Source organism: Penicillium roqueforti (assembly GCF_015533775.1).
Source record: "Penicillium roqueforti strain LCP96 04111 chromosome Unknown scaffold_16, whole genome shotgun sequence".
NCBI classification, from domain to species: Eukaryota; Fungi; Ascomycota; class Eurotiomycetes; order Eurotiales; family Aspergillaceae; genus Penicillium; species Penicillium roqueforti.
In genome coordinates, this window is record NW_024067580.1 from 604,337 (window position 1) to 616,853 (window position 12,517).

Sequence of the window (12,517 nt, forward strand, 5' to 3'; positions counted from 1 at the left end):
ATTAAGTCAGATTGCCCGCACGACCCCCACCAGAGATCCGCGGCGTTTGAAACGTGGGGCCCAACCCAATTCCTTCTTCCACAACACCCCAGCGCATCATGTCCGACTCCAGCGATAAGAAGGGCAAGGCTCCCAAGCGCAATGACAATGAGTCTGGCGCTCCATCAGACTCAGGTAATGGTAGGGCTCCTTCCAGCCTCCCACACTAGACCCTAGCGCAGCTGTTGACATTCAAATTCTAGAAGCAGGGAAGAAGCTCCCTGCGAAGTTCGCTTCCCTACTCCTCGAACAAAACCCGGCCTTGAAGAGCGAGCTAGCTGCGATGGACAAGGACCAAGCTGCGGCCCTACTGCACAACATGGACCTCTCGCAGATGCTGACTGGATTGGCGGTGGGAGGTAAGAACCAGAAGGATATGGCCTCGTACAAGTTTTGGCAGACACAACCAGTGCCTGCCTTCGAGGACGCTGGAAAAAAGGAGATTGTTCAAGGACCTATCAAGATCATCGACCCAGAGAAGGTTTCTAAGACCCCCGATGCGCTCGTTGAGGGATTTGAGTGGTGTACTCTTGACCTGACAAATGAGGAAGAGCTGAAAGAGCTCTACGAGCTTCTCAACAAGCATTATGTCGAGGATGATAATGCCATGTTCCGTTTCAACTACTCGGAATCCTTCCTCCATTGGTACGATTGAGTCTTGAATATGTTACCTATCTCAGAATGTTAATGCTAAATATATAGGGCCCTGATGTCTCCTGGATGGAAGAAGGAATGGCATGTTGGTGTACGCGCCACCAAGTCGCGCAAGCTGGTTGCATCCATTTGCGGTGTCCCGACTGAACTCCGCGTCCGCGGCGAGCGCCTCAAGGTGACGGAGATCAACTTCCTGTGTATCCACAAGAAGCTCCGCTCCAAGCGCTTGACCCCCGTTTTGATCAAGGAGATTACCCGCCGTTGCTACCTCAGGGGCATCTACCAGGCCATCTACACTGGAGGTATAATCCTACCCACACCCGTCAGCTCCTGCCGCTACTACCACCGTTCTCTGGATTGGTTGAAGCTCTACGATGTTGGCTTCTCGCCTCTGCCTCATGGCTCGACCAAGGCCCGCCAGGTCACTAAGAATCATCTGCCTAGCCAGACGTCGACACCTGGTCTGCGGCCTATGGAGTCCAAGGACATTGATGCCGTCTTTGATTTGCTGGAGCGATACATGCGGCGCTTTGACCTGAACCAGGCCTTTACACGGGAAGAAATTGACCACTGGCTTGTGTACAAGAAGCAGCCAGGGAAAGACCAGGTTGTCTGGTCATACGTTGCCGAAGACCCAGAAACCCACAAGATCACTGATTTTGTCTCTTTCTACAATCTCGAGTCTACTGTGATCGACAATCCCAACCATGATTCCGTCCATGCCGCATACCTGTACTACTATGCAACCGAGAGCGCGTTCTCTAACGACAAGCAGGCTTTCAAGGAGCGCTTGCAGCTCTTGATGAACGATGCCCTAATTTGCGCAAAGCAGGTATGTTGCAATGTGCTATATCTCATTCTACATGCTAATCTCGTCTTTTTTATTTTATTTGCTTAGGCCCGTTTCGACGTCTTCAATGCTCTCACCTCGCACGACAACCCCCTCTTCCTCGAGGCGCTCAAGTTCGGTGCTGGCGATGGCCAGCTCCACTTCTACCTTTATAACTATCGTGCTGCACCTATCGGTGGTGGAATTAACTCGAAAAACTTGCCCGATGAGTCGAAGATGGGAGGTGTCGGAATCGTCATGCTGTAGGCTTGACGCTTTGGCTAGTAAATCTAACGTCGGATACCCCGGAAACGAATTGCTTTTCCTTGTACCGTGCTAGCGATCAAAAGAATATGAAAATCAAACGAACATTTTATATACCAATGTTTTCTGGCTAGACTTGTGGCTGGCCCTAGCGAATTTCGTGTTGGCCCAGACAGGGAACACTGAAAGTACTTGAGGTATTACACGGCTTTCCCCGTTTCTATACTTTTAGGAAGAAGCTATCGGAGGAGGCAAGATCTGTTGAGTACGAAGAGACTTAATCTAACGCGAGGTCTCCGAGAGGAGGGAGGCTGAGATCGGGAGTGTTCTGGTTACTGGAGATAGGATATACCCATCACATGATCTGGGGTATCACATCACCACGTGATAAAACTGATGGTCATGTGGTCCTGAGGCGCTGTCATTACGTAATTCTCGCTGATCATTTGAAGTCTCAGGCAGGCATACCATGCCTCAGGCAACCGACTGACGTCGTCTCATGGAATTCGGCTCCCCATGTTGACTTACTACTGTTTGTCGATGCTGTGGTTTTTTCATCCTGAACATTTTATTCAGCAACTTTTCCTTTCCTTCAAACTCCTTGCTCGATATCGGCTCTTGAGCACTGCGACGGAACGCTGCCGTAGCTAGCAGTGGGGTCATCCCCGCAACAACCATCAACGATGGGTGCAGCCCAGTCGAATGAGCATGGCGCATCATCCCCAGGTAAGTTCTATTTGCTATATCTGTGGTTAGTTTTATGAGACACATGAATGTTCTACTCTCTCGATCGACCGTAATTGTCAATAAATGCCTCAATTTTGCCATGGATATTTCTCCGTCTTGTCAACAATAGTTGTCTCTGACCACATGCATAAACAGAAGAGTTGAGCTACATGCTTGCTGAGCGCTTCGCCACAAAATGCTTTACGCCATTAGAGCTCACACATTTCAAAGACAACTTCTTCTCTCGGGCCTTAGAGCAGGGAGGCCTGCGGCACTGGAATGAGAAAGTCCTTTCAGACTTCTTGGGTATCCCAGACGGTATCTTTACCTCTTCACAGGAACAACCGTTAGATGCAGGGCCGGTGATTTTTCGCATGGTTTCTTATCTGGGAGCCTTTCCATTCCAAAACACGCTCGCGCCCAGTGTATTGACCTTTGAGGCCATGGTTAAGGTCGTTGTGCTTTTGACAGACCGCTACGGGAAAGCGCTGAAGCGAGGGCACAAAGACCGAATCAAGTTACTCTTTGGAAGCTTGGCTGATGTGGGGAGGAAGACTCCCGCCGAGGCTAATGGAGAATGTACGACCGAGGATTCCGAAGCTTCGGCTGGGAATTCCCATGCGCTGGGGTTCTCTATAGATAAACCAGCCAATGATGATTACGATGAAGATGAGGATGATGATCTCGCACTTGCAGCACTGGACTCTCTCGATGCGATTGAAGTATTCAAACACGATCACCGTGTTGACAAGACCGTTTATGAGACCCGAATTTCTATCGATACGTTCCGCCGCTTGGTTATGCTACTCCTTGTCATTGCACCCCTGAAGCCATTGGATTCTTTGAAGATATATACATCTGGACTGGATGTTCGGCGTATGGAGTCGGTTAAGAACGAGGCAGACAGTATTATTGCGGCCTTTTCACCGGAAGAGAGTGATGGGGGGATATCTTACAAGTCTTTTGCCCGGACGATATCACTGTCTCTTCCATATCTATTCGACCCGCTGACTGCCCTTTTCGAGCACCTGCTTTTCAGCAAAAATCTGAACCTATCTCAACGCCGCCATAAAGGTCTAGCTACGGAGACCGAACCCGAGGAGAGCGAGGAGAACGAAGAACCTCCCCTACAACCCGCTGCACTTACACTTCCGGGAAGTTTCGAATCGGCCATATTAAATCCGACAGTTAATTCGCATCTTTCGTTCTTCCTCCCATCTATCTCACCCGATATCAATATCCTCCGAGGTGGCGTCAAACTACATCCCGTCTTCTCTACAAACGCCCACGGGTCTTCCTTAACATATTTCTCCCACCACGTCCTCACCTGGCAATCTGCCACTCTCCTCATCCTGCAAGGGGCTCTAGTAGATTCAAGCAGTGAAGAGTTGATAACACTAGGGGCCTACATTCCCCAAACGTGGAAAACCGCCTCATCGACCTCAGGCTCATCTTCAAAAACATCTGACATCCTCCCCTGTCTCTTTCAACTATCCCCAAAGCACCTCCTCCTCCCGGGAAACCCCTCCCCATCCGCAAAGAAGCCCAACACCCCAATCGCCTACTTCTCACCCAACACCGGCATCGCAATCGGCTGCCAAATCCCCGCTCCGTCCCGCACGCACCAAACCTACCCGACCCCGCATGGAGCAGGCAGCCTCATAATCGACGCGAACATCGAAACGGCCGAGTTCCACGCCGCACCCATTGGACACGACGGCGCCTTCTTACCCGCTAGTAATACATCGCCCGAAGACCCGCCCACAAAGATCAAGCTTGATCTGTATACCCTGGAGATTTGGGGCATCGTTCCAGACCCAGAGGCGTCATCATCCGCAGAGACGAACTTGGGTCCCGTGGAGATTCAGCGTGCAAAGTGGGAATTTGAGGCACGGGAGGCTGAGCGTCGTCGTAATATCAATATCAAGGCTGGAGCTGGGGATTCGGCGGCCGAGAGTGCGAGGTGGCTTTTGGAGGCGGCTGGTATTATTGGAGATGAGTCTAGATATTCTGGTGGGAGGGGTTAGGGTGGTGGGCTGTGCCGAGCAAGCACGTCTGTTTGAATGTCCTACGTGGTATAACTTCTGCGGCTTGGTGTCCTTGGTGTTGAGATTCGTTATCGGAATCCTATAATAAATACCTGCCCTACCAGCCTGAATTTTTCCTACTCAAATCTCATCGCATTTTCAGCAGAATCTTGCTATACCATCCAGTCGCTGTCTTCTAAACATATGTAGTTCAGGGGCATTGTATTACTTTCGCAAAACGTGGGTCTGAGAGATGACAAGTAGTACATCTCTAAACGCAAGATCTTGAACATTCCATCGTTGTACATTTAAGAAACTGTCACACGTAAAACCTTACACAACCTTGGGAAGTACAAGCATCATTCGAGTGCCACCTTCGGTTTAGAGTTTCACATAAATCCGATCTGTTTCGAAGGGACCCTTCGATGAACCTAACATCATGCTTTCAATGGCGGTAACCCGCTTGGCGCATCATAGAAATCTTTCAGATCTTCTTCATCCTCCTCGAATTCGAAGCCAGAATTCTCCCCCTCCGATTCGTCGCCAGCGAGCTGAACACGGGAAAGACGACTGCGGGTTCCGGAACCGAGATTGCCCGAAGAAGCAGGTGTTCCGTCCCTTTGGAAGGATTCTGAGGGCACCTCGCGAGGTAGCCGCATAGCTAGGTACCCATCCGGCGCACGTTCGGCGCGATCCATGATATCATTCATATATTTGCGCACCTCGTCGGCTGGCTTGACGACTCGCGCTAGAGGCTCGAGGATTTTGGCATTAGGGGCGTGAATGCGGAACGTTACTGGTTGCCAGTATTCCTTAAAATTTGCCTCATTGGCAGGAGTCCCTGGGAGCCCGGGGGTTAGGATGCCTGTTTGATCGGTGGGTTCCTGCTTTTGTGGTGTTCCCGTTGTGGGTGTGCATGGCTGGCTGGGCGCTGGGCTATCGGTTGGTAGTTTGTCCTTGTCTATTTTGACTTTCGGTTCACTCTTCTTAGCTTTCGATGCCCCTTTGCCTTTGCTTTTGGAGTTGGCAGCTTCTGTGGCGGTTTCGAGAGGGAAGGTTGTATTTGGAGGAACTTTCCGGACTACCAAAAACGAGGCGATGACTGTGTTTTCAGCTGGGAGCCATTCCAGAATGGTATACTCAGGAAAAAGATAGCGGTCACCCGAACCGGCATGACCTGAAGTACTACTTCCGTATGGAGTCAAGGGAGAAGTGAATTCAAACACGACAGACTTGTAGTTTATCGGTGGAGATCCAAGTGGAGATACGTAAGAGATTGAAGCCGGGCGGGGGAATGGAACAGGCGTAGTAAATTGGGGTGGTCGAGACTGAAGTGGAGGTTGTGACCCATAAGAAGGTTGCTGGTGGGGGGCATATGGTGGTCCGGGTCGTGCTCCTGGCTGCTGAGCGCTGGCTGGTGGTGTCGGGTTTACCACGGGAGTCTGCTGCTGCGTAGTAGAAGCAGTGGCTGGGGTGCTTACAGCACCAGGAATCGCTGATGGGGTCGGAACCACTGGGCGCGCTGCTTCGGACGGCGCAGACTGGGAGGTGCTGTGTTCTGTGGCTGGTTGCTCTTCCTTGGCAGCGGTCGACCCGGTGGCACTCTGGGGAGGCTTAGGAGCCTGGCTTGGTGGATCTTGCGCAGGGGTCGGAGGCTGCGTCTCCGTCTTCAGAGGTGGCTGCTTCGGACCTTTGGATGGGGTCTGCGATGTTTGTGGGGATTTCTCTAGCGATACTGACTTCGTCCCACCATGTTGTTGTTTCTGGGTCTGGGTCTGGGGTTGTGGAGTGGGGGTTGACTGTTGCGTAATGGGTTGTCCTGCTGAAGATTGCTGCCGGTGTTCTTGCTGCTCTCTTGATTTGATGATTGCATTGAGTTCGTCGATATGTGCTTGGAAAGCCCGGAGTTGCTCCTGAGATGCTTGGCTTGACGCAACAACACGCATCAAGGCCTTAAGTTCAGGGTCAGCAGCTGCCCTTGTGGCTAGCATTTGGATCACAGGATCTGGACTGGGCTTGGCTGGCTGGCTCTTTTGCCCATGTGGCGGCTTTTGTCCTCCTTGAGGAGAGGGTGCGTTCGGGCCACGAGCTTGTTGGGGCGAAGGGTGGCTGCCTGTATACCCAGGGCGACCTGGAGGAGCGGGAGAATATTGCGCAGGTCGTTGTTGATTGGATGACGTGGGATACGGTCGGTATTGTTGGAAGTTATTAGGGTGGCCGTAGTGAACCATCGGTCGTTGCGGGGGTGCGTATTGCAATGCCGGCGGCGCACTGGGATCTTTGACAATGTAAATCGTAGCATCAAAGAAATGGGGACCGATGGTGACATCGCAGGGCCCGATTTTTGCCATAGTGTCCTTTGACGGGTTGTTCTTCTCGATCTGCTCGCGCTTCGTCTTCTTCGGCTTTGTGTAGTATCGAACAAGAATGCCATCGCTCAGCCACTTTTTCTTCGATCGTTCGAGTGAAGCGAGGAGAACCGCACTGTTGAGATAAGACAGAATAATGTCAGTCATGCAACACCGATGGGGGCCGCGATCGCAAACCTTTCGGCGATTGATTGGTACTCATTGTCCGACAAGGATAGTGCCTGTCGCGTGCGGACAATAGGCAAAGGATCTCCATCCTTAACCTTTGTTGGTAAAGGAGCGTCAACTAATTCGGGGGATGGGGCGCGAGGAGTTGGCGCCTTTTTCTTGTGAGACTGCGGCGTGGCTTCGGAGACACGTCTTTTGGCTGCAGATTCGCGGCGGTCACGCGCGGGGAGCTTGCGCTTTTCAGCCATGGAGAATTCAATGATATAATCACGATACCCACGATGGAAGTATAACAAACATTCTATAACGGAAGTTTGGATGGAGAGAGGATGGAAGGGAGAAATGAGAGAGACGCGATAACGCGCCGCTTATCGCCGCCTCCGCCAAGATTGTCCGCTCACCTCCGTTGGTGGTTGCCAACAGAGATTAATCAACTCAACCCCAAAACGCATAATGGTTGAGCTTAAGCCTATTTTTAGGAAGGCTTACTGGTCCCTTGCAGCAGGTGGCCTGCTATACGTGCTGTGTATCCTCTCCTTGACCTTCCCAGAGGTTCAACGTTCGTATGTATCTAGTTCCCCCCGGGCCTACCTCCAGAGTGAGCTAATATAGATAACACAGTGTTCTTTATGCCAACAAGATCAATCCCAGCTTGTGGCAGGATGTCAACCAAGTCGAACAGTTTGGATTTTTAAGTATGGCATCCCTAGGGGAACAACGGAAGTATGTTTGCTAACCGATCCCCAAAGGAACCCAAGTCCAACCGTTTCATTTGGTTACGCCCGACAATGAAACCATTTACGGCTGGCATTTGATGCCCTTGCATCTTTGCCTGGAGTTCGAAAAGGAATTAATGGAGAATCCCTCTACGGGCCCAGCGGAGGACTACACGAAGACAGTTGCCTACAAGCTTCTCGCCAATGACCCCAATGCACGAGTTGTGGTTAGCTGTAAGTGATAGACAACCTAGATTCCGACTGCAAAAAACTGACAGGCAAGTCCACGGAAATGCGGCGCATTTGGGTTCCGCTCAACGCCCTGCCACTTACAACTCGATGCTAAGCCTATCTACCCCATCAAACCCAGTCCACGTCTTTGCAATTGACTATCGCGGCTTTGGTGTTAGCACTGGAAATCCCACCGAGGAAGGCCTTATCACGGATGGTGTGTCCCTCATTAACTTCCTTACCGCAGGGCCATTAGAGGTTCCCACCTCCCGCATCGTCATCGTGGGCCAAAGTCTTGGAACTGCAGTAACAACTGCAGTGGCAGAGCGTTTTGCATTCGGATCATCTGACCCAGCAGCTATCCAACCGGCTATCAAGAACGCCGATCCATTTGCTGGCGTGGTCCTATTGGCATCTTTCAGCAGCCTAGCCAATCTCATCGAGTCCTACAGCTTCAAAGGCCTCACCCCGCCTATGCTCTCTCCTATCATGGGATATCCTCGATCTCAACAGTGGCTGTTGAGCCACATTGTGGACCACTGGGACACGGCTGGGAGACTGGCGCGTCTCACCGGCGTTAATACTACTTCCTTGAACGCTGTAGATATGGGCTACATTGATAAAAGCCTTGATCTCACGATAGTTCATGCTTTTGATGATGCTGAAATTCCCTGGTATGAAGGACGCCGCGTTTGGGAGGCTGCGACGGGCAGACATGTCAAGGGTGCTCCTGGTGCTATGACGTATCTCAAATCCGAGGATGGCAACCCTAGCGAGGTCAAGATCTGGAAGAATGAGATCAGCAATGAAGATGGTAGTGAGGTTGTCAAAACAGTCAGATGGGAACGGATTCGATACGGTGGTATGTTGAAGCAACACCCTCTGGCTATAAATTCGACAGACTGACCATAATCTTTTAGGTCACAATCGCGTTGCATCAGGCTCAGTGGCTGGTATCGCTGTTATGAGGGCTTTTGAGCAGTAATCGGCCGACATATTGATAATCCCTATAAAGCCTCGGGAAATACATAAACTCACTGATCCTAGCCAGCGTAAGGGTCACGGATGGACAGCGTAACGATCTCAATAAATGATAAAGTGCATGTCTTTCGTTAATTACACATAGAATATGAGGACCTGTGGGATTGACGCCGAAAATGACCGCTTTTGAGGCCAGAAACGGCTGCCTTTCCACCCGTAACTTTGGATGTCCAGCCGCCCCTTGACCGCCCACTGCCCTATAATACCACTATTCTGCACCCGCCCAGTAGCGTTAGTCATCCTCCGGTCCTGATGTTGACGCTCGACTTATACGGTTTTTCCCCTCGTTTCTACTGGCAACCAAAACGACGCCGAAAATGGCTCCCTTTCAGCTGAATTCAAGTCCCCTCCCTTTTCGCCCAGTCTATTTAAGCGCCTATAATATACTTCGCCTTCCCTCCCCTCCGGTATCCTTATACCTCTCATTCTCTTATCCTCGTTACCTATACCTCGAGACAACCTCGACTTTATCGTTTCCTATAATATAAATTTCCTACCCTAGTCTTTGTTCTATTCTTCTCTATAGTACCTACGCCTATATATCCGGCTTAAACCAATGAGTACTAATACTAGACCGATCCTATTCTTTATAAGGAAACTTAAGTAAGACTAGAATATTTTTGTAGTATTAGATAGCTCCCTCTAAACTTTAAGCTAAAGACCTTAGAAGGTATCGCTATTATCGAATATTATTAGCGAAAGTAAGTACTTACTTAGTTAGGAAAAGTCTTATAACTAAGACTAATATAGGAATAGATATTATATTCAATTAAATGAGGATTATATAGACTTTCTCCTTTTAGAGGATCTAATAATCTATATAAACTTTTTTGATTAGATATTTAAAATATTATAAAAGAAACTGCTTTAGTTATATAATAAATACTAGCGATACCTTTATTAATACTTTAAGCTATTCGCCTATTACTATATTAGTAAGAATACCTATTAATAGATATAACGAGTAGGTTATATCCTATCTATTCCTAATAGAGTGTACTTACCTTAGAAAAGTTTCTCGAAGGTATATTCCTAGCCGAGCGTAAAATTCCCCGATAAATAAAGGACAAAAATATTCTAGATATAGATACTTTTAATATGATTTACCGGTATTACTAGGTCTATTCGAGATTCTTTTATCACAGGAGTATAATTATTTAGTTTACTATAGTCTAGCTCTAGTCCGCTATTATAAGTACACAACCTAGTATCTTACTTCCTTAAGACAGCTTATTACCTAGTAATCTAGTTTTAGGTAAACGTAAATGGGATAACAGCTTCTAGAGTGATCTTCTAAAGTACATTTCCTTAAAAGATCTTCTAGACTTAGTCTACTATTGTAATATCGAACTTTTCTATTTAAAAGACCTTTAAAGTAAACATAATATCCTCTGTACTATTATCGAGTTTTATAATCTTAAAGGTTAACTAGAAGGCGCTAATAGGTAAGCTAGAATTTTAGGTTAGATTTCTTATAAACTAACCTTAATACTAATCCTTACTAATAGAACTAAATTCTTTATATATAGCGATTATTAACTAGTATATTACCTAATAGCACAGATCATTATATTTACTTTCCGCGATAGAGCTTTTACTAATACTAACCTTATACTAAAGCTTATTTAGTAGCTATAAGTTCTAAGAGGTAGTTTATCTCTTTCCCTCTAATAGAAGCCTAAGGTTCTTAATATACCTCTCCTTTAATATCTTAGATATACTCTATATAGCTATAGACTTAATAGGTCTTTACTAATAACCTATAATTCAAGCTAGCAGGCGCTTAAGGAGTTAGGTTAAGATACTAGATTTAAAGATAATATTAGGTATTACAATTTTTGCTACTAGATAGTAAATAAAGTCAATAGTATATCACTTACTAAATATAATATAATAGATTCATTTTCGCTATAATAGATAGGATCTCTTACAATAGAGCTAACTATCTACTTACAGAAAATTTTACTAACCAGGAGTAATAAAGGGTACTTAGGTAGTCTAGTAATATAATATTTAAAAAGTATTACTAATCACAATTTATTATATATAACCTTCAGTATATTATTCTTCTTCAGCTCTCCTAAGAAGGTCTAGTACACTTTACTAAGAGTATACTTAAGAAGAGAGATTTATTAGTACTATCTAATCTTACCGAAACTTATAAATATACTATTTACTAAAACCCTAAAATTCTATAACTAAGATATAAGAAAAGAGAGCTTATAGTAGAGATATAATCTATAGCTAGTATAATTAAGAATACCTATAATACCTTTCTATACCTCTTCCAAAGGTATAAGACCATTAAAAAAGACCTAGCTAAACTTTAGAAATCATTAGTAATCGAAACTCATAAGATAGCTAGAAAGGACTATTTTAATAATATCCCTATACTTAAAGTTAACTGATAGATTAAGTAAATACTTCTTAGTAAATCTAATATTAAGGAATATAATACTAATAGTTCTACTAAAGAAAACTAGGAGCTCCCTATCCTAGACTATATATTTCCTAAACGAGCTTAGCTTATAGAGAACTTTTATAGTCCTAATGCAGAAGACTTTTATAAAGATAAATTACTTACTTAATATATCTAGGTTACTAAGGACATAGTTACACTTCTACTACTTTATAAGCCAAGTAAGTAAGGCAACTATATTAATTAGATTCTTAATAAAGAGGAAAATATACCTATTAAATAGCCTAAGTAACTAGTATCTAATAATAATAGATAAATATATCTAATAGATATTTGTATTATCTACTTTAGTAAATCTTATCGCTTAGTATCTAACCCTCCTCTACATAAATTTCCTTCTAAGTAACCAGACTCACTTCATCGTTATCTTATCGACTCTTATCTACTTTATATATATAATAGGATTAGCTATAACTAGGAAGTATACTGTATTCTTCCTAAGTTTACTAAAATCACCGAATTTTTAGCCTATACTAATAAAGAATATAAATATAATATTAATATTAAACTATATTATCTTACCGAAAGGCTATAGGTTAGCTATAGTAATAGTTCTTCCAGAGAAATATCTATAGAATCAGAGAATCAGTAAGGCACCGAAACCCCCGCCTCCTCTATCAATTTTAATATAATAAATATTAATCCTCAATTAATAAGACCCAGCCCTATTACTATCGCGAAGCTATTAGCCTACCTATCTAAAACCAATATTTCTACCTCCCCTTCCCTAATAATAACCACTAACTTAAATTCAGCAGAGATTTCTATACAGCAAGTAATAAGGGGAATAGTAAAGGCAGTAAATTTAGAACCTAGCCCTAAGCTAGAATCTTTATCACAGTATATAACACGCTTATCTTAAAAAAGTAGGCACCTAAAAGAGCAGCCTAAGGGGCAGCAGAGGGATAAAGGACAACCAGGTAAAATAAAGGTATCTACTATCAAATATATACTATATCGATTAAAGCGATTAT

At 45.7% G+C, this 12,517-nt stretch overlaps 4 protein-coding genes across 4 annotated transcripts; 3 read left to right on the forward strand and 1 right to left on the reverse strand.

The window, feature by feature from the left end:
- Positions 1-98: 98 nt before the first annotated feature.
- Positions 99-1,789, forward strand: LCP9604111_6362 (glycylpeptide N-tetradecanoyltransferase swoF; the record flags this gene model as incomplete). Its single annotated transcript, XM_039074275.1, has 4 exons — positions 99-180; positions 243-684; positions 742-1,525; positions 1,592-1,789. 4 exons carry the CDS (start codon positions 99-101, stop codon positions 1,787-1,789), a joined length of 1,506 nt encoding a protein of 501 aa, XP_038927888.1.
- Positions 1,790-2,469: 680 nt separating this feature from the next.
- Positions 2,470-4,539, forward strand: LCP9604111_6363 (TLD domain-containing protein; the record flags this gene model as incomplete). Its single annotated transcript, XM_039074276.1, has 2 exons — positions 2,470-2,512; positions 2,669-4,539. The coding sequence occupies 2 exons, from the start codon at positions 2,470-2,472 to the stop codon at positions 4,537-4,539; spliced, it is 1,914 nt and encodes a 637-aa protein (XP_038927889.1).
- A 437-nt stretch (positions 4,540-4,976) lies between these two features.
- Positions 4,977-7,324, reverse strand: LCP9604111_6364 (uncharacterized protein; the record flags this gene model as incomplete). The annotated part of the gene is made up of 2 exons (XM_039074277.1): positions 4,977-7,023; positions 7,086-7,324. The coding sequence occupies 2 exons, from the start codon at positions 7,322-7,324 to the stop codon at positions 4,977-4,979; spliced, it is 2,286 nt and encodes a 761-aa protein (XP_038927890.1).
- A 205-nt stretch (positions 7,325-7,529) lies between these two features.
- LCP9604111_6365 (alpha/beta hydrolase) lies at positions 7,530-9,008 on the forward strand (the record flags this gene model as incomplete). The annotated part of the gene is made up of 5 exons (XM_039074278.1): positions 7,530-7,639; positions 7,698-7,771; positions 7,826-8,026; positions 8,076-8,885; positions 8,944-9,008. 5 exons carry the CDS (start codon positions 7,530-7,532, stop codon positions 9,006-9,008), a joined length of 1,260 nt encoding a protein of 419 aa, XP_038927891.1.
- Positions 9,009-12,517: the final 3,509 nt, after the last annotated feature.